This window comes from Bubalus bubalis, chromosome 5 (assembly GCF_019923935.1).
Source record: "Bubalus bubalis isolate 160015118507 breed Murrah chromosome 5, NDDB_SH_1, whole genome shotgun sequence".
Lineage (NCBI taxonomy): Eukaryota > Metazoa > Chordata > Mammalia > Artiodactyla > Bovidae > Bubalus > Bubalus bubalis.
The window spans coordinates 44,092,911-44,114,901 of record NC_059161.1 but is presented as its reverse complement, the minus strand read 5'-3'; the positions used below and the strand labels follow the sequence as shown (position 1 = coordinate 44,114,901).

Sequence of the window (21,991 nt, the reverse complement as noted above, 5' to 3'; positions counted from 1 at the left end):
CGACAGGCCTCCTTGTCCATCACCAACTCCTGGAGTTCACTCAGACTCACATCCATCGAGTCAGTGATGCCATCCAGCCATCTCATCCTCTGTCGTCCCCTTCTCCTCCTGCCCCCAAACCCTCTCGGCATCAGAGTCTTTTCCAATGAGTCAACTCTTCGCATGAGGTGGCCAAAGTACTGGAGTTTCAGCTTTACCATCATTCCTTCCAAAGAAATCCCAGGGCTGATCTCCTTCAGAATGGACTGGCTGGATCTCCTTGCAGTCCAAGGGACTCTCAAGAGTCTTCTCCAACACCACAGTTCAAAAGCATCAATTCTTCGGTGCTCAGCCTTCTTCACAGTCCAACTCTCACACCCATACATGACCACTGGAAAAACCATAGCCTTGACTACACAGACCTTTGTGGGCAAAGTAATGTCTCTGCTTTTGAATATGCCATCTAGGTTGGTCATAACTTTCCTTCCAAGGAGTAAGCGTCTTTTAATTTCATGGCTGCAGCCACCATATGCAGTGATTTTGGAGCCCAAAAAAATAAAGTCTGACACTGTTTCCACTGTTTCCCCATCTATTTCCCATGAAGTGATGGGACCGGATGCACTAGCTATCTATTTGACATATGGCAGTGCATATGTTTCAATGTCACTCTCTCAATTCGCCCCACCCCTCCACCTTGCCCTGTTGTGTCACAAGTCTGTCTCAATGTCTGGGTCTCTACTGCTGCCCTGGAAAATAGGTTCATCAGCACCATTTTTCTAGATTCCATACATTTGTGTTAATAAACAATATTTGTCCTTCTCTTTCTGATTTACTTCACTCTGTATAACAGACTCTGGGTTCATCACTAGAACTGACTCAAATCACATTTTCTTCCTAAGAGGATACATCAGAGCTATGCATTTTTCCCCTCCGAAGCCACAGACTGAATATATTTTTGGAGTTGGAGAGCCACCTTAGTTTCCTGATTTTACTAACAAGGAAATGAAACCCAGAGAGATTACTCTCCAAAGGTCACACAACAGGTGTGTGGCATTTTCAGGACAAAACACCAGCTCACACTAAAGAAAGAATTCATAGGGTCTGGACTCCATCTTAGGCCTGTTCATGCTGATCATGCTCGGCCACCTTTCCAATGGACTCTGAACTCTGTGTTTAGTGCCTATGAAAACAACAACAGAAGGATAAGACCCCCTCCAGACAGGAGAACCTTGAAGATCGTATCTAGGTTACTCATCACCTAAGACAAAACATATACTAATCACCCCTTCCTCCAGACAGGCCATAAATTTTTCTGTATCAATCAGAGTGTAACCTCGGGTTTCTTGATTATTGGCTAATTGTTTGACTGTTTAAGCACATGAGCACATAGCACGTGAATGATGGGGTTATTGGGATTGTATTTTCCTTGGTTTATGTAAGTCTCAAGGAATTTGGAGTGGTAGGTTCAGACATGTACACATGGGGTATAAAAGATTTTCACAAATGCTGGTCAGGATCCTTGGCTAACAGGAGACTCTGCCTTGGGCCCCCGGTGTAATAAACTGCACTCTACTATCTGCATTGTCGTTCTGAGTGAGTTTGTTTCCCAGAACGCATGGCTACAACAACATGACTCCTGGGTGGTCTGTGCTCCTTCCACACCACAAATAAAGTTACTATTAATATATAAAAAAGAACATAATCACAAATCCTCAAGATTAATAGTTGTACATATAAGGTAAAATCAGATTAGTTGGAGTAATTCAGCTTATATGACACACAAAATAAGATTAAAAAATTGCTGCAACTTTCCTTTTATTTTCAGTTGTTCTGATATGTTGGTATTAATTCAAGGAATCTATAAAAAGAGAATGTTTGGCTTTTTCATAGTGGATTTTTTCTCCCCCAATGAGACAAACTTACCTAAGAATATAATCATAAAAATATCCTTACAGTTGGATATAACTTATGTGTGTGTTAGTCGCTTAGTTGTCTCTGACTCTGCAGCCCCATGGACTGCAGCCTGCTTGGCTCCTCTGTCCATGGAACCCTAAAACTTATGGCTGGCTTTTAAAACTTTTAAACAACAACAGCTGTTCATTTTAGTCTGATAGAGCTTGTCATAAATGGACTACCTTTTATTTTGAAGCAAGTGAGTCTCTTATAGCATTTTACAAGGCTTCATTGAAGATACAATTAAAATTGTCACTTCTTAGCTCAATTGTTTAAATATTATAAGGCCAAACTAACCCATGATTGTTTATACTAAGCTCTAGAAATGTCTTCAGGAACCAAAGCTCTTAAAGAAAATATAAAACATAACGGCAGTGAACAAGAAGCAATGTGAAAATTTTTGCAGTTTAGTTTAAAATGCAGTTTCATTTTCTCTTTAAATGCCTATAGGAGACAAAGCATTGATTCAGTCAGTTCAGTTCAAGAGAATGCATTGGTCATAGCAAACCCCTTTTCCAACAACACAAGAGACAACTCTACATATGGACATCACCAGATGGTAAATACCGAAATCAGACTGATTATATTCTTTGCAGCCAAAGATGGAGAAGCTCTACACAGTCAGCAAAAACAAGACCTGGAGCTGACTGTGGATCAAATCATGATCTCCTTATTGCCAAATTCAGACTTAAATTGAACAAAATAGGGAAACCCACTAGACCATTCAGGTATGACCTAAATCAAATCCCTTACAATTATACAGTAGAAGTGATGAACAGATTCAAGGGATTAGATCTGATAGACAGAGTGCCTGAAGAATCATGGCCGGAGGTCCGTGACATTGTAGAGGAGGCAGTGATGAAGACCATCCCCAAGAAAAAGAAATGCAAAAAGGCAAAATGGCTGCCTGAGGAGGCTTTACAAATAGCTGAGAAAAGAAGAGAAATGAAATGCAAAGGAGAAAAGGAAAGATATACCCATTTGAATGCAGAGTTCCAAAGAATAGCAAGGAGAGATAAGAAAGGCTTCCTCAGTGATCAGTGCAAAGAAATAGAGGAAAACAACAGAATGGGAAAGACCAGAAACCTTTTCAAGAAAATTAGAGATACCAAGGGAACACTTCATGCAAAGATTCTGAACTCAATAAAGGACAGAAATGTATAGACCTAACAGAAGCAGAAGATCTTAAGAAGAGGTGGCAAGAATATACAGAAAAACTGTACAAAAAAGATCTTCATAACCCAGATAACCACAATGGTGTGATCACTCACCTAGAGACATACATCCTGGAATGTGAAGTCAAGTGGGCCTTAGGAAGCATTACTACAAACAAAGCTAGTGGAGGTGATGGGATTCCAATTGAGCTGTTTCAAATCCTACAAGATGATGCTGTGAAAGTGCTGCACTCAATATGCCAGCAAATTTGGAAACCTCAGCAGTGGCCACAGGACTGAAAAGGTCAGTTTTCATTCCAATCCCCAAAAAAGGCAATGCCAAAGAATACTCAAATTACTGTACAATCATGTCTTTACTGTTTAATTATTCAATAGATAATAGTTAAACTTATTTTGGAGGGAAAATAAGATAGGCATCAGGAATCATATATATTTTTTAAAAGTGAAGACAGCACACAAAAAAAGGGCCACAAAAGTATATTAATAGTGCCATTGTTACCTGTTGTTTAGTTGCTCAGTCATGTCCAACTCTTTGCGACCCCATGGACTGTAGCCTGCCAGGCTCCTCTGTCCATGGGATTTCCCAGGCAAGAACACTGGAGTGGGTTGCCATTCCCTTCTCAAGGGATCTTCCTGACCCAGTAATGGAACTTGTGTTTTCTGCTTGCTGATAACAAACCACCCCAAAATGTATTGGCTTCAAAATACAGTTTCTCAAGATCTTCTAGGTCAGCTGTGGAGTGGTTTCAGCTGGGATGGGTCACAAAGCTGAGGCAGTGAGGTTTCTCTTTCCTTGAGGCCTCAAGGGCTGGAGCAGGCAAGGAGATGGATTCTCCCCTTCTGCTGCTGCTGCTAAGTCGCTTCCGTTGTGTCTGACTTGTGCAACCCTATAGACGGCAACCCACCAGGCTCCCCCTTCCCTGGGATTCTCCAGGCAAGAACACTGGAGTGGGTTGCCATTTCCTTCTCCAATGCATGAAAGTGAAAAGTGAAAGGGAAGTCGCTCAGTCATGCCTGACTCTTAGGGACCCCATGGACTGCAGCATACCAGGCTCCTCCATCCATGGGATTTTCCAGGCAAGAGTACTGGAGTGGGTTGCCATTGCCTTCTCCGGATTCTCCCTTAAAGCCTCCACAAAGAAATGCAGCCTTGCCTGCCAACACCTTGATCTTAGACTGATGATATCTGTGCTGGACTTCTCCTCTACAAAACTAAGATAATAAATTCATACTGGTTAAGCAACTGACTTTGTAGTAATTTGTTATGTCTTCAATAAAAGACTCCAGAGGAAAAAAACTGAAGAGGAATAAACACCACCAACAAAAAAATGACATGAAAAAAAATGAAAAAACAGGAAAGCAGTAAAATGTAGACATATGTACAAAAATACAAGTACAACATATGTAAATGTACATATATTAGTCTTCAGTTCAGTTTAGTTGAGTTGCTCAGTTGTGTCCAAATTTTTGTGACCCCGTGGTCCCCAGCACACCAGGCCTTCCTGTCCATAACCAACTCCCAGAGTTTACCCAAACTTATGTCCATTGAGTCAGTGATGCCATCCAACCATCTAATCTTCTGTCATCCCCTTCTCCTCTGCCTTCCATCTTTCCCAGCATCAGGGTTTTTGAAATGAGTCAGCTCTTCACATCAAGTGGCCAAAATATTGGAGTTTTAGCCTCAACATCAGTCCTTCCAATGAATACTCAGGAGTGATCTCCTTTAGGATGGACTGGTTGGATCTCCTTGCAGTCCAAGGGACTCTCAAGAGTCTTCTCCAACACCATAGTTCAAAAGCATCAATTCTTTGGCGTTCAGCTTTCTTCACAGTCCAGCTCTCACATCCATACATGACCACGGGAAAAACCATAGCCTTGACTAGACAGACCTTTGTTGGCAAAGTAATGTCTCTGCTTTTGAATATGCTATCTAGGTTGGTCATAACTTTCCTTCCAAGGAGTAAGTGTCTTTTAATTTCATGGCTGCAGTCATCATCTGCAGTGATTTTGGAGCCCAAAAAATAGTCAGCCACTGTTTCCATTGTTTCCCCATCTATTTGCCATGAAGTGACGGGACCAGATGCCATGATCTTAGTTTTCTGAATGTTGAGCTTTAAGCCAACTTTTCTACTCTCCTCTTTCACTTTCATCAAGAGGCTTTTTAGTTCCTCTTCACTTTCTGCCATAAGGGTGGTGTCATCTGTGTATCTGAGGTTATTGATATTTCTCCTGGCAATCTTGATTCCAGCTTGTGCTTCATCCAGCCCAGCATTTCTCATGCTGTACTTTGCATATAAGTTAAATAAGCAGGGTGACAATATACAGCCCTGACATTCTACTTTTCCTATTTGGAACCAGTCTGTTGTTCCATGTCCAGTTCTAACTGTTGCTTCCTGACTTTCATCCAGACTTCTCAAGAAGCAGGTCAGGTGGTCTGGTATGCCCATCTCTTTAAGAATTCCTCAGAGTTTATTGTGATCCACACAGTCAACGGCTTTGGCATAGTCAATAAAGCAGAAATAGATGTTTTTCTGGAACTCTCTTGCTTTTTCCATGATCCAGCAGATGTTGGCAATTTGATCTCTGGTTCCTCTGCCTCTTCTAAAACCAGCTTGAACATGTGGAAGTTCACGGTTCACATACTGCTGAAGCCTGGCTTGGAGAATTTTGAGCATTACTTTGCTAGTGTATGAGATGAGTGCAATTGTGCAGTAGTCTGAACATTCTTTGGTATTGCCTTTCTTTGGGATTGGAATGAAAACTGACCTTTTCAGTCCTGTGGCCACTGCTGAGGTTTCCAAATTTGCTGGCATATTGAGTGCAACACTTTCACAGCATCATCTTGTAGGATTTGAAACAGTTCAACTCTAATCCCATCACCTCCACTAGCTTTGTTTGTAGTAATGCTTCCTAAGGCCCACTTGACTTCACAATCCAGGATGTCTGTCTCTAGGTGAGTGATCACACCATCATGATTATCTGGGTCATGAAGATCTTTTTTATAAGTTCTTCTGTGTATTCTTGCCACCTCTTCTTAATATCTTCTGCTTCTGTTAGGTCTATACCATTTCTGTCCTTTATTGTGCCCATCTTTGCAGAAAATATTCCCTTGGTATCTCTAATTTTCTGGAAGAGATATCTAGTCTTTCCTATTCTATTGTTTTCCTTTATTTCTTTGCATTGATCACTGAGGAAAGCTTTCTTATCTCTCCTTGCTATTCTTTGCAACTCTGCATTCAAATGGATATATCTTTCCTTTTCTCCTTTGCTTTTCGCTTCTATTCTTTCACAGCTATTTGTAAGGCCTCCTCAGACAGCCATTTTTTCTTTTTCTTGGGAATGGTCTTGATCCCTATCTCCTGTACAGTGTCATGAACCTCCGTCCATAGTTCATCAGGCACTCTGTCTTACACTAGTCTTACCAGTGAAAATTTAGAGGTTTTCAGGCAGAACGTTTTTTAAGGAGCTACATTCTGTTTATAAGAGATATATCTAAAATATAACTTAACAAACCTGAAAGTAAAGTGATGATAAAAAGATATCAACAAAAACTATATTATCAATCAAACCTATTCTTGAGAAAGACAGTTAAGGCCCCCCCTCCTTGGCTGTGGTCTCCTTCTATCTTCTAAGCCAACAATGGAGACGAGGTCCTTCTCACACTGGCATCACTCTGGTTCTCTGCAGCCAGTTAAGGTTCTCTGGTTTTATGGACTCCTGTGATTACACTGTGCCTATGGGGATGATCCAGAATAATTTCCCCATCTCAAGGCCTGTAATCTTAATCAAATTTACAATGACTCTTTGCCATGTAAGGTTGTTAGGCTGCACCCACAGGCCTGTAAGCCTTGTAGCTAGTTGCCAGGCCTCAAGACAGAAGAAAGAGCCAGAGAAACCAAAAGAGATCTCAGTGGTTTAATGGATGAGGGACACTTACATGCCTGAAGCAGGGTTCTAGAGCAACACCTCACCGTGTGGGGCAGACAGTGGGATGCTGCTGCTGCTAAGTCGTTTCTGCTGCTGCTGCTGCTGCTGCTAAGTCGCTTCAGCGTGTCCGACTCTGTGAGACCCCATAGACGGCAGCCCACCAGACTCCCTCATCCCTGGGATTCTCCAGGCAAGAACACTGGAGTGGGTTGCCATTTCCTTCTCCAATGCATGAAAGTGAAAAGGGAAAGTGAAGTCGCTCAGTCGTGTCCTACTCTTAGCGACCCCACGGACTGCAGCCTACCAGGCTCCTCTGTCCATGGGATTTTCCAGGCAAGAGTACTTTGCTACAGTGGCCAGGATGTAGCAAAGTCCTAGCTACTCAGGGCAGAGAGAAGCTACTATTTACAGGGGGAATTGACATCAGGTGGGTTCACCAGTTAGCAAGGGCTAATTAACCCCTATAATTAAGAGAACTGGATAGCCGTGTGAGTGAAGTAGGCAGGAAGAAAATCTCAACCACTCTCAGAGGTGGCTTATACTAGACAGCCTAAACCAGTACTTTACTTTGATTTACATCTGGCACCTACATCAGTGCTCCATCAGTTAAAAATTAGGAGAATGAGATTAACTAACCCAAGAGATAACAAGAAGACTGTATGATGTCTTTACATCTGAACAGTAAAACTATAAAGCATCAATTCATTGCTTAGTCACTCAGTCATGTCTGACTCTCTGTGGACCCATGGGCTGCAGCCTGCCAGGCTCATCTGTCCATGGAATTTTCCAGGCAAGAATAGTGGAACAGATTGATATTTCCTACCCCAGGGGATCTTCCCAACCCAGGGAATGAACTCGAATCGCTTGGGTCCCCTGCACCGGCAGGCAGATTCTTTACCACTAGTGCCACAGGGAAGCCCACCAATTCATTTTTACCACACAAAATGTAAATCAAATACTCTTTAAAAAACAGAGAAAAAAATTTAAAAAGACAAAAATGGAAACAAAACAATTAAAAAAATCAAATACTCTGACTCATTGACAACTAATAACATTTATCCATTTGATTTATAGGAGCTTTATAAAGGGAACAAGTTACAAATTAGCTAAGGGAGTAGATCTTTCATTAAGTTCTCTTAGGACAAAAAGAAAAATCAACGTAAAAAATAATAAGAGGGAGGGAGGGAAGTTTTGAAGGTGATAAATAAATTTACATCCTTGATTGTGGTAATGGTTTCACAGGTTTTACTTATCTCCAAACTCCAAAGTTGTGTTAAATATTTACAGCTTTTTGTTTGTCCATTATACCTCAATACAGAGATTTTGAAAAAGAGAATAGAAATGTGAATCAAATGTCAGATTTCTACAGTTAAGAGGAATTCGAAAGCTGAGGCTAGTTTGTGAGCTAAATTGAATTACATAGAACAGAATTATCTTGATAAGTGCCTCAAAATTAGCAGATAGGCACCAAAGAAATACTCCTCCCTCTCCAACAGGCTTTACTCCAGAAAAGAAAGGAGTTGAGTATGATTAACATAATAAGGATGTAATTAGTTCATAAATTCTCCTTGACACTATATAAAACTGCGAGCTAGGCTAAGTTACAATTATTACATAGAAGATATTTCCATGGGACCATGATAGACATGCATGTATTTCTCCATATGCCTACATATTTGGTCATTTAAATGAAACAATATATTTTTTAAAAAACTCTTTAATTCTGAAGAAGCTTATTTATGTCACCCAAATGGCTGCTGGATTTAACCCCCTTGCAGTTAGGAAAGAATCAGAAGACAAAATGGCAAAATAATTTTAGTTAGTAAAAATATAATACAGCACATATTTTAATTAATTATATTTATAAAGCCCAAATATTTAAAATCTGCCTTCATATTCTTCTACTCCTATTTTTAAATCAGTCCATTCAATAATATTTACCAACATATGAATTAGAGGTTTAATAGAAAGAGAATGAGGTTTAAAGTCAAACACGGCAAGATTTACTTGTTTCCCCTTTCTTTGTAGCTGTGTGACTACGGCCAAGTTACTGAACAATTCTATAAAAGGGAAACAATAACATGCACTGTAGAAAAATCAGACTTTATATATAATATCTAATAATTGCTATAGGGTTTACTTTGCTATATATACAATATATAATATATAATATATATAATAATTACTATAGATATGCTGCTGCTAAGTCACTGCAGTCGTGTCTGACTCTGTGCAACCCCACAGATGGCAGCTCACCAGGCTCCCCCGTCCCTGGGATTCTCCAGGCAAGAACACTGGAGTGGGTTGTCATTTCCTTCTCCAATGCATGAAAGTGAAAAGTGAAAGTGAAGACGCTCAGTTGTGCCCGACTCTTCGCGACCCCATGGACCGCAGCCTACCAGGCTCCTCCATCCATGGGATTCTCCTGGCAAGAGAACTGGAGTGGGTTGCCATTGCCTTCTCCATACTACAGATATAATAATTTATATATATTTATAATAATTGCTATAGATTTTACTTTGATTGGGTCATACTATTAACCCTGTCTCCCTCATTTACCTATTTTTGCTAGTTTAAATGAAAACTTGAAGTAGTTGTGAACTGAGATGCTTACCACAGCGATTGGCATATAGCATGTGTTCAGAAACTTTAAGTTATAAATATTTATTTCTTGTAAATAAAGGAATTGTGGTTGATGCTTCCTTAACCCCACAGACTTTTATTAGTAGAGCTCATAATAATGAGATTCTTATTTATCTAACATTGTATCTTCTTTTTTTTTTTCTCCTATTTCGAGTTGTCCTGGGAATCTTTGGTTTTTCTTTTTTATGAATCATTCACCATCTCACTGATCCATCACCACCTGTGTACTAATACCACACTGAGCATCAAAGCACCTCCAGAATCATAAAGAGTTTTTAAAAAGAATATTACTATGAGGGGACTCAGATGTTAGGTAATCAGCTATTATTTGGGTGGCAAACCTCAAAAAATATTTTGACAGATTTTTCTTTCCCTGTAGAATTAAATAGTTTTTTGAGCTTTTTATATAGATAGCCTTAACTTCCACCAGTGATCCCTATTCTTCACTATGGCAACAATCGCTCCACAAATACAAAGAATCCCTCAAGTCAGCTGAAGAGCATATAATATAAACCACAGAAACTAGAGCCTGGAAAGATGACCAAAGAATGAAAATTCCATTTCAAATACAGTTCAAGCTAGACTCAGAAAGCTGCATAAATGCAAAGATTAAAACTTACAATGTCATTTTAGTAATGTTTTCTGGATAGCCTAATTTTCAGCTATAACTCCAACTTGTTCTGTCTCTCTTCTAAATCAAAACTGAGGAAAAGTCAGAATGACAAATGTAGCTTTGACAAACAATGAAGAAAGAAGACCAGAGACACACCATGCTATACTTTCTCCATGTCACAGGAAGAGCAACACACAATGGCAGGGAGAGGAGAAGGCAGGGAAGCAGCCAGCCAGAAGCTCTTCCTCCAGACACAACTGTTTTCAAAGATGTATTGTTTATTCAATAAATTTTGTGGGGCAGCTCCTGTGAATACTTCATTGTTTGAGGCACAATACAATGGACTTTGGGGAGGCAGTTGTGATCCCAAGATGGATTAAATTTCTTTGTATCACAGTGTTTTTGTACATTTTTTTCTTTTGAAAATAAATATTCTGTCTTCAATTGATCATTCAATATTTATCAGATATCTGAGAATAAAACTCAAAAAGAGACAATTTATATTAAAAGCAATCTTGTGGTGCTGGAGAAGGCTCTTGCAGTTCTTTGGACTGCAAGGAGATCCAACCAGTCCATCCTAAAGGAAATCAGTCCTGAATATTCATTGGAAGGACTCATGCTGAAGCTGAAGCTCCAATACTTTGGCCACCTGATGTGAAGAGCCAACTCATTGAAAAAGACCTGATGCTGGGAAAGATTGAGGGCAGGAGGAGAAGGGGGTGACAGAGGATGAGATGGTTGGATGGTATCACCGACTCAATGGACATGAGTTTGAGCAAACTCCAGGAGATAGTGAAGGACAAGGGAGCCTGGCATGCTGCAGTCCATGGGGTCGCAAAGAGTCAGACAAGACTTAGCGACTTAGTCAGCAAGACAAAAACATCTTTGTCAATTAGATCAATGGTCATCATTTGAAAATGGGGGGAATGAAAAAAAGGAAAGAGTAGATAATAAATTTTAAATTATTATTCAATGATTTGTTTACCTAACACAGATAAGGTGCTTGTAATGTGTGAGGAGATGTGCCAGGTGCCACAGGAGACAAAAATCTGAATTGAGACAGAAAGAAGGCAACCATTTTGCAGGTCTTACTCATTCTCCTGTGATTAAATCCTCCCATTCTTGATTCATACAGACACTGGACTTTAATCTTGCCTCTACTCTCCGATCTTCAGCAAGTTACCTAACGTCTCTAAGCCTCAACTTCTCCATCTATAGAGTGGAATTAATAATAACATTATTAGCCTTTGTATTTAGGTTGTTGTGGGGCTTAAACAAATGATGCATAGAAATCATTTTAACACAATGTCCGATATAAAAACAACTAACAGATATTAATACTCTCTTCTGAGTTTCTATTTAGCTTATGGCACTCACTACTTTTGCCCCATAAACCAAGACTTAAAGTCTCAGCTCCCAGTTAGAAGAATGATGAGGGTATATATAAAAGATTTGTGTTTTTCCCTCCAGAAAATAATCATAGTCTAAGACCATGGGTATCACTTTATTATCTAAGTGAGGAAAAAATTACAGAATCTGCTCCACAGAATTCTAAAAATGTCCTAACACTGAATTGGATCACTGGAAAATACTTATACTATAAAAAACACAGGGTAGAAACAAGAAATTCGAATTTGGTACCAAGACAGACATAATGTTCTAAGAATTTAAAAAAAGATTACATAATAGTTTTCTTACTTTTCTTTCCTACTGCCCAGTTGACGAGCTGTGTATTGATCTCCATAGTCAAGCAGCACCAGTTGTCGAGAAAAGATGTTCACTTTGTTGCCTATAAATAAATCTTCCAGGTGAAGGTCTTCATATTTTGTCCGCTTTAAAAAGGTGCGATGATTCTTTACATCATGCTGGAATCAAAAACAATACAATAAAACAAATCATTGTCAGCAGAGAATGTTAACCTTATTATAAACTAGAAATAAAGTTATTAATTCTGCATTATTAAACATAAGTTACATCAGTTCAGTTGCTCAGTCGTGTCCGACTCTTTGCGACCCCATGAATCGCAGCACGCCAGGCCTCCCTGTCCATCACCAACTCCCAGAGTTCACTCAGACTCATGTCCATCGAGTCAGTGATGCCATCCAGCCATCTCATCCTCTGTCGTCCCCTTCTCCTCCTGCTCCCAATCCCTCCCAGCATCAGAGTCTTTTCCAACGAGTCAACTGTTCGCATGAGGTAGCCAAGGTATTGGAGTTTCAGCTTTAGCATCAGTCCTTCCAATGAACACTCAGGACTGATCTCCTTTAGAATGGACTGGTTGGATCTCTTTGCAGTCCAAGGGACTCTCAAGAGTCTTCTCCAACACCACAGTTCAAAAGCATCAATTGTTTGGCGCTCAGCTTTCTTCACAGTCCAACTCTCACATCCATACATGACCACTGGAAAAACCATAGCCTTGACTAGACGGACCTTTGTTATTTCATTTTTGCTACAAGTATAAGTAATAATTTCTTTGAGAACATGCATTTCCTCGTCTAACCCCGTAATAAAATAAAAATTACAAATTTGATACTTTTAAACCCTGAATAGAAATTTTTGTTTATTTCCAAATCATGGTAGCAAATTAGTAACTCCAAGATGCCAAATTTCTCCTTTCTTGCCTACACAAAATCCCAATACCAGATAGGTCAGCCTGCAAAAGGGACTGTCAGGAAAGGGACACAAAGAAATAAGCAGATCTCTTGGCTCAGTCTTCTACAATCTGACTTTTTGTAGTGATAACAGCATTCAACAATAGTGACATTTATGACCATGATAATCTTTATCTACAACCACTTGACTATTGATTAATACAAAACATGAATAATCCTACTTCAGTTTTCTAACTGAAAAAAACAATTTCTATTAAAAAATAAAGGCACAAAGTATCTTCTTGTAATGGAATTATAATGCCAAAAAAATTTTTAATTTCCCAAATAAAAATAATGTATTTTTTTCTTTCAGTTTTGTTGAGATATGATTAATATATGAGTTTAAGGAATATGGCATAATGATTTGACTCACATACATCATGAAGAGATGACCACAGAAATTCCATGAACATTCATCATCTCACATAGACACAACTAGAAAAAAAGGCAATTCTATTCCTCCCCCAATCCCACCTTTACTCCGTTTGCCAACTTTTAAGCAAAGAAAGGCTCGTTTACCATTTCAACAGATCCATCCCCGGGGTAAAATAAAAGCTCATAACGTCGAAATAGTGAAGCATTTGGATCAAACCACTCTGCGATGAAAACGAATCTCTCACTATGATTCTGCAAAGAAAGAAGAATTTTAACAGTAACATACAAAATATAAGCCCTCTTGTAAAAATCCTACAAATTGAAAGAATGACCAAATATTTGCAATGAACAAATCTGCTATTATAATACTTATTAATAATTGAATAATTCTGGTTTTCAACAATATGACAGCTATCAACACATCCTTAGAAATATTTCCTTCTAATTTCGTATTAAATATCCTTAGATATCTCAGAGTTGACTTATGAACTTAATACTTCACAGCCACCCAATCATCCTGGCTAAACTGACACTTTTTTAGAACATGAGCTCCTTATCTGACAACCGTGATAATTCAGTACCTCTCCATAAAGTTCTAATTGTTCTAAGTTTAAGACTCCAGCAGTATTAGAATATTGTTGTCATTCAGATTATAGCAAGCATCTTTTCTCTTCTTAGTAATTTCACATGATAGTATCTTTTTATAGAAATAGTGGGAGAATGTGTTAGTCTAGGTCCCCCGAGAAGCAGACAAGATGCCAAGACAGGATTAAACATTCAAGAATCTTATTCCTGTAGGAGAAATTCTGAATGGAAATTCCTAACAGAGAAAATAGGGAGGGATCCAGGGAAAGCAGACAGACCACAATACAGAGTTGACCCTGAGTTGAAGGAGAGAGAGAAGGAAGGTTGGGGGGAACCCTCCTGAATTGCTCTACAATCTAAGGAAGGTTCAGCAAGACATCAGGCAGTGCTCAAGCCAGATAGCCCTCAGAGAGTTCCCTGACTTCCAGGGATGAGTGGGCCTGTTTTAGTATCTCTGCTTCTCTCAGCCAAGGGCTGGGAGCCCCTGGAGAACAGGTCCTAAACACAAAAGCAGCAGTAGATTTCAGAGCACAGGAACTAAGGCCCTTTGGTCACTTAAGCTCCCTGTAGATGAAGATCTGTGAGGTGTATACAATGAAACATAAGTCAAAGATGGCCCTCTTTCCTTGACTATTAGGCAGAATTTCCCATCACACGCTATAATAGCTTAGCCCCTAAAGGTCCTTCATCACAATAAGCAAATGAGGAAGGAAGAAAGAAATCTAAGGGTTTTGTTACTAAGTCTAGATTTAGCATCCGATTCTCTGGTTAGTGTATATAGATGAGTTTCTTTTATATTCATAATTCACTTATAAATTCTAATAATAGTATGTCTAGCTATATTTATGATCATAAGCATAAGCTATAATAGAGGCACTTTTTAAGAGACTATTTTATTTTTCCTGCAATCACCCAAAAAGACACATAGTGTAGCAGTCAAGAGAAACAAAAAGATAAAATAAGAGATACACTATTGTCTTAATACAAGTCTTTCATTATTTTTCATATTAATCCTTATAAATACAGCATTTTATTTTTATTTTTTAATACAACTGCTTAAAATTTAGGTTTCGTTGTGTATTCTAGTATTATACTCTCCTTTCAATACAAAATTTAAATGGTAGCTTATCAAAAACCTTACTATCTATATTAAAATATCCATTTGTTCAAAAGCATTATTGAAATATTGCCTTCATTAAAATAGGTAAAATTACGAAATAAAAGAAATGATGAGACATGTAATTGAAGGTGAGGCAAATGAAAAACCAGTGAGACTTGGTAGTTCCATTTATCCAGGCAGCCTTAACCACAAAACCTGCCAATCACACTCTTTAATTCTATACCAGATGGTAGAATTTTTCAGATTCATTATTCAGAAAACAGCTTTAATACAAAGAAAGTAAACTGAGGAAGTACTGTTTCTGGCTAATAATGCAGCTTATGGCATATCACTGCTGCTTTCCAAGAACAACCAGAAAAGTGGGATAAAAAAAAGAAAAAAAAAAAAAGGATCTATCTGATGACATTGGAGAGCACCTAAGACAGCCAGATTTGGTAATCTAAGATTCAGAAAGAAAGGAAGCTCACTGAAGTGAGCACAGTGCTTTTTAGGCTGCTTTTTCCTGAGGACATGTGCTGAGACTCAAGTCAAGCTGGACAAGATGGACAAGCCCAAGAAGCTGACAGAGGAAGGCTGTCTAGAGGCAGAGAAACTAGCAGAGATTTTGACAAGGTCATGGGGATAAGTAGACAGATATTGGAATTTGAGGCTACCAAACCAGCCAAAACTGGAGGGGCAAAGATCCTAGAGAAAATGAAATCATAAAGAAGTGAGCTCAAGCCTGTGTTTGTTCAACGGAGCTTTCAGTAGCCTTTCTGTTGTGTCTCCTGGAACATCACACTCCAGGAGCATGGGTAAACTAAAGGTAAACTAACACTAACAAAATTTGAAACAAGCTTTTTATTCACACAATGCTTAGCCCTTTCATGCTGAAGTGATATTTCCTCTATTTTAGCTGCCTGAATTTCCAGAAATGGAAATACAGGTTTTCCTATGCAATGTCAAGCTTTCAAAGATAAACTACGAGATCTACCAAAAAAGAAGACCAACAAGAAAAAAGAAATAGAAAGAAATCCATGAATACCCTAGTTATTAGACAAAATTTTCAAAATAAGTATGAAAAATATATGTCAAGGTTAATAATTTCACCAGAGAACCAGAATCTACTTTTTTAATCAATCAGAAATTAAAGAATGAAAAGCAATTGCACACAGCATTCTATAACTAAGAAAATTACCCTTCAAAAGATGAAGGTGAAATAGATATTTTCAGACAAGTAAAAATAGAAAATTTATTGCCACTGGAAGTTCTGAAAGAAAATGGTTCAAGATGATTCAAGAAATAGAAGGACTGAAAAACAATGGAAATATAAGTATGTGGGTAAATCTAAATAAATAATGCATATATAAAATTACAATAATGTCTTGTGGTATATAAAATAAGTAGAACTTGAATGCAGGTCAATAAGAATATAAAGAGAGTGAGGGGAAGACAATATTCTTTAAATCATGTGATGCAAAAAAAACAGTATCTCCTACATCAGCTGCTCAATCTTTTCTCAAATTCCAATGAACATCAGTGAGGAGAATATCTCTTAAGATAATAGGCACACAAACTGGAGACATTCTGTTCAATTTTTTACCCTCTGTTCTGTTAGAATGACTTTTCTTCATCTCCAAATGATCAGACAACAGGAAAACATTTCTCAAAATATTTAATAAATCAGTGCCATTCAAACTTTAAGACACTAATAATAACCATTAATCATGAGAATAACAATAATAATTTTAGAATACCTACTAAGTAGCAGGTTCTTTACATACATTATCTCTTTCCATTCTCGTGACAGACAATGTAGGTTGACAGAACCAGGGATACTATTTCATGGACAGCATAGTAAAGCTCAGATAATTTGAACACTGGTCCAAGGTTACATAACAAAAAATGAGTAAGTCAGCACTCAAACCTTTGTTTGAAGACAAAACCCATATTTTGTACCATTAAACTGCACACCTACATACAATGATAAAAAGTCAGTGTTAAAGTACTCATTCACTGGGCCTAAACTATGGTGAACTGAAGTATTTAACTTCTCCTCTATGTAAAGTTAAATAATTCTATTTCAAGGTCAATTTTGTAACATTTAACGATCATGTAGGAGAAAGAGAATAGATTACTATAAAATAGGATAAGGAAATCAAGTTGTTCCCTGTGACATCAAACATACTTAACAAAATATCTCATTCCAATTACATCCCAATTCCAGAATCTTAAGAAATCAAGTCAGTGAGGTGTGCCCTTATAAAATACCAAAAAAAACCCTTAAATATAGAACTACATTTTAAAACCCATATAACATTCATATGGAAATGCAAGAGACCCAGCATAGCTAAAACAGTTTCAAAAATGAAAAACAAAGTTGGAAGACACATTTTCTATTTTCAAAACGTACTGCAAAGCTACAGTAATCAAAACAGTATATTACTGGCATAGAATAGATACAGGTTAATCTAAGAGGAAAGAGTCCAGAAACAAGCTCATACATATCTGACCAGCTGATTTTCATCAAGGGCACCAAGACCATTCAAATGGGGAAAGATCAGTCTTTCAACTAATCGTGCAGGGACCACTGGGTATCATAGACCAAAAAAATGACATTGTATCCCTACCTCACTCTACATACAAAAATTAGCTCAAAATGGATCACAGACTAAACACTAAGAGCCAAGCTAGAAAAACTGTTGGAAGGAAACATTTGTGACTTTGGGTTAGGCAATGGTTTCTTAGATAAGACACCAAAAGCACAAATGATCAAAAAAAAACAGAACAGCAAAAACACAGATAATCTGCACTCTAAATCATCAAGGGAGCAAAATGACAAGCCACCAAACTGGAGAAAACACTCACAAATTACGTTATCTGATCAGGGAGGGTCTAGCATCCAGAAGGTAACAAGAATTTTAACTACTCAATAATAAAAGACAACCCAGTTACAAAATGGACAAAGGATCTGAGTAGACATTTTCCCAAAGAAGATATCAGAAGATACACAGAGAGCCAATAAACCTATGAAAAGATGCTCAATACCACTAGCTGTTAGGGAAATGGAAATCAAAACTGCAATGAGATAGTACCTCTCACACACCTAAATGGCTATAATAAGAAAGATATACAATAACAAATGTTGGTGAGGATGTAGAGAAAATGAAACATATATTTTGCTGGTAGAAATGTAAAATGATGCAGTTACTCTGAAAAACAATTTGGCAATTCCTCAAAATGTCTACCTGCAATGAGGGAGACCTGGGTTTGATCTCTGGGTTGGGAAGATCCCCTGGAAGAGGGCATGGCAACCCACTCCAGTATTCTTGCCTGGAGAATCCCCATGGACAGAGGAGCCTGGTAGACTACAGTCTATGGGGTCTCAAAGAGTTGGACACAACTAAGCACAGCACAGCAGCAAAATATTAAACACAGAGTTATATATGACCCAGCAATTCCACTCCTGAATACAAACCCAAGAGAAATGAAAATATAGTATGTTGCTGCTGCTAAGTCGCTTCAGTCGTGTCCGACTCTGTGCGACCCCATAGACGGCAGCCCACCAGGCTCCCCTGTCCCCGGGATTCTCCAGGCAAGAACACATATACAGTTTCACAATAGTATGTAAGTACAAAGAAAAAAATATATCATAATCTCTCAAAAAATTAGCTCATTCCTTCACCTATAACTGTGATTTGCCTCAATGAGACTGTTAAAAAACTATATATGAATAATGGAACTTCTATTATAGAAGAAAGTAACAAGCAAGTACTGTTTCTTCTATGAAAAAAGGTTTATCATACCAAGTAAAAATTATATCCAAATTTGATTTAACCTTAACCTTTGCAGTAGAAAATGGTTATTTTCTAGAGTCAAAAGATGTCTAGAGATATAACAGTGATACATCTGGACTTGGCAGAGAGCAATGACACATGTGAACATCCCATTCAGGCTGGCCTTTCAACTAGTTGCCTCATACGTACCCACATACCCACACACACACGAGCACACACGCACAACCCACACACCTGAACACCTTACATTTTATATTTTAAGAATTTTATTTTCAGCTAAGTAGAGCCAAATCTAGCAAAGAACTCAAGTCCTTTTTTTCACTGATGTCAGAGCTGAATACCATTGTGTTCAAACTCTTTCATTTTATGGATAAAGAAACTGAGGCAAGCAAATACATATTATACCCATAGAGTCACAGACCTAGTTGATGACTGAGCTAAAACTGGAACCTCCACTCACTATGACTCAGATATTTCCATAATACTGGGCTTCCGGGGCCTACTCAAGAAGGAGAAACTAACACTTTAGTCACACACAGGGACACCTCCAGTTTTCTGTCAGATCTTCGGATGAGAATGTCACTGCCTGGATAATCACAGGGACAACAAAGATTTCCGTTTCTGTCAGAAATACCATCATGCAGAATATTTTAAAATTATGCTCTAGCACAGAAAGACTTTTCCTTAAAGACGCCAAATCATTTTCCTTCTGAACGTTTCAAATATAACTTATACAAAATAAGACACTTTTATTGTTTATACACAATAAAGCATTCAAGCACACTTTGTTCCAACTTTGTAAATAACCATCAAGGTGTCATCAAACTTTTGAAATGTTATAAGCAGACATCCACATAATGAGGTTCAGAACAAGTGTGTGCTTGCTCAGTCGCTCAGTTGTGTCCTCCTCTGTGACCCCATGGGCTGTATGTAGCCCACCAGGCTCTTCTGTCCATGGTATTTCCCAGGCAAGAATATTGGAGTAGGTCCTTCTCCAGGGGACCTTCCCAACCCAGGGATCAAACCTGGGTTTATAAAAATCAATGTAAACAATTACGTATCAGATAGGCAATGGCACCCCACTCCAGTACTCTTGCCTGGAAAATCCCATGGATGGAGGAGCCTGGAAGGCTGCAGTCCATGGGGTCGCTGAGGGTCTGATACGACTGAGCAACTTCACTTTCACTTTTCACTTTCATGCATTGGAGAAGGAAATGGCAACCCACTCCAGTGTTCTTGCCTGGAGAATCCCAGGGATGGAGGAGCCTGGTGGACTGCTGTCTATGGGGTCACACAGAGTTGGACACGACTGAAGTGACTTAGCAGCAGCATACAATACAAAAAAGATTGGGAAAATTAACATTAAAAGTTTACGATTTACTTTTGTTCTATTCCTTTGTATTTACATAAAAACATATTAAAAGCTTAAAAAAACTTTATATAAAAAGTACCAAAAAATAAATTTTCTATAAAAATCTTCATTTAAAAGATATAAGAACATTTAAAATATTTTACATTGTAGAACTTGTAGTGAGCAGACAATCGGATACAGCATTTTTTATTTTATCTTAAACTTACCCCTCCTCTCCCCTTATAAAACAGAAAGATAGATGCAGTTGGGAGAGGAATGTTTTGAAGGAAAATGCATTCTTAAGTAGCCGTGGAATACAGAGAAAGTAGAAGAGGACAAATTCCCAACACAAAAGCATTTCAGAAAGAGGTAGCAACAAGTTCTAAAACCATGATTTCAGAACTAAGAAAAAGGAAAATCATTCAGATTTTTATAAGAAAAGGCTATTAGTGTTATACAGGGCTCAGTACAAAGCAGAGTCATATGTGGAAGTTTCTATATATTATATTAAAATTTGGGTTTGACTTTCAGTTAATGTAAGCATTAGCCATAATAAAAACAAGTGGTGTGTTTAGAGTATGGTCCTGGAGTTAAACAGTCTATAACTAACTAGCTCCTAACTTCGATATGCTCAGTCTCCAAATAAAGTTAATGTGAGCACATTTGTGAAAGGGTCTGCTACACAATGTGGAAAACTGAAAAGGTCTTTTGTTAGAGCCAATGCTGGCTAATGTTCAACAGCAAACAAAACAATGAATTTTTTATACTGTCAATAAATCAGAATGATTAAAGATCAGAAGCAAATTAGCAAAATTAAAGATGAGAATTTCAGGATGAAATGATCACTTTTTAATCTCAGAGCGTTACCAACATCTACAATTCTTAGAAGATTTAAAATTACAGTTTAGATTTTAGGAGAAACTGACACAGGCTTCTGCAAGTGAGCATTCACTTGAAGGGCTGTATGAGAGTGTGTTCAATCTCATGTCTGCAGTTCAAACAGTGTACTTCAGTTTTTTTTTGAATTAATAAAATGCTTACAACTGTCAAAGTGACTTGCTTCAACCTATTTATATCTTTCTTTATATGATACACATAGACAGTGTATTAAAAAGTAGAGACATCACTTTGCTGACCAAGTTCCACATAATCAAAGCTACGATTTTTCCAGTCATCATGTACAAATGTGAGAGTTGGACCATAAAGAAAACTGAGCACCAAATTGATGCTTTTGAACTGTGGTGTTGGAGAAGACTCCTGAGAGTCCCTTGAACTGCAAGGAGATCAAACTGTTGCAGGAAGGCGTACCCCTTCTAGGGCCCGAAACTGGGCTCTTGTCCAACACTCGGAAATGAATTGTCCGAGGAGACACATGTGCTGACAAAGCAAGAGATTTTATTGGGAAAGGTTCTCCTGGGTTCCCTTACCCTACTGCTCTCCACCCGGGTGCCCTTTCCCAATAAAATCTCTTGCTTTGTCAGCACATGTGTCTCCTCGGACAATTCATTTCCGAGTGTTAGATAAGAGCCCAGTTTCAGGCCCTGGAAGGGGTCAGTCTTCCTGCAACAAAACCAGTCAATTCTAAAGGAAATCAACCCTGAATATTCATTGGAAGGACTGATGCTGAAGTTGAAGCTCCAATACTTTAGCCACTGATGTGAAGAGCCAACTCATTGGAAAAGCCCCTGAGGCTTGGAAAGACTGAAGGCAGGAGGAAAAGGGGATGGTGCCACCGACTCAATGGACTCAATGAGTTTGAGCAAACTCCTGGAGATACTGAAGGAGAAGGAAGCCTGGCATGCTGCAGTCCATGGGATCACAAAGAGTCAGACACAGCTTAGCA

General features: G+C 38.4%; 1 protein-coding gene across 3 annotated transcripts in view; it reads right to left on the bottom strand.

The window, feature by feature from the left end:
• NME7 (NME/NM23 family member 7) overlaps nucleotides 1-21,991 on the bottom strand; it is a 248,043-nt gene that overhangs the window by 190,065 nt on the left and 35,987 nt on the right. For all 3 annotated transcript variants that reach the window (XM_025285986.2, XM_025285985.2, XM_025285988.2), the window contains 2 exons: nucleotides 13,461-13,568; nucleotides 11,989-12,155 (listed from right to left, as the gene is read on the bottom strand). In XM_025285986.2, coding sequence (XP_025141771.1) covers nucleotides 11,989-12,155; nucleotides 13,461-13,568 — 275 coding nt within the window. The remainder of the gene's footprint in view (nucleotides 1-11,988; nucleotides 12,156-13,460; nucleotides 13,569-21,991) is intronic.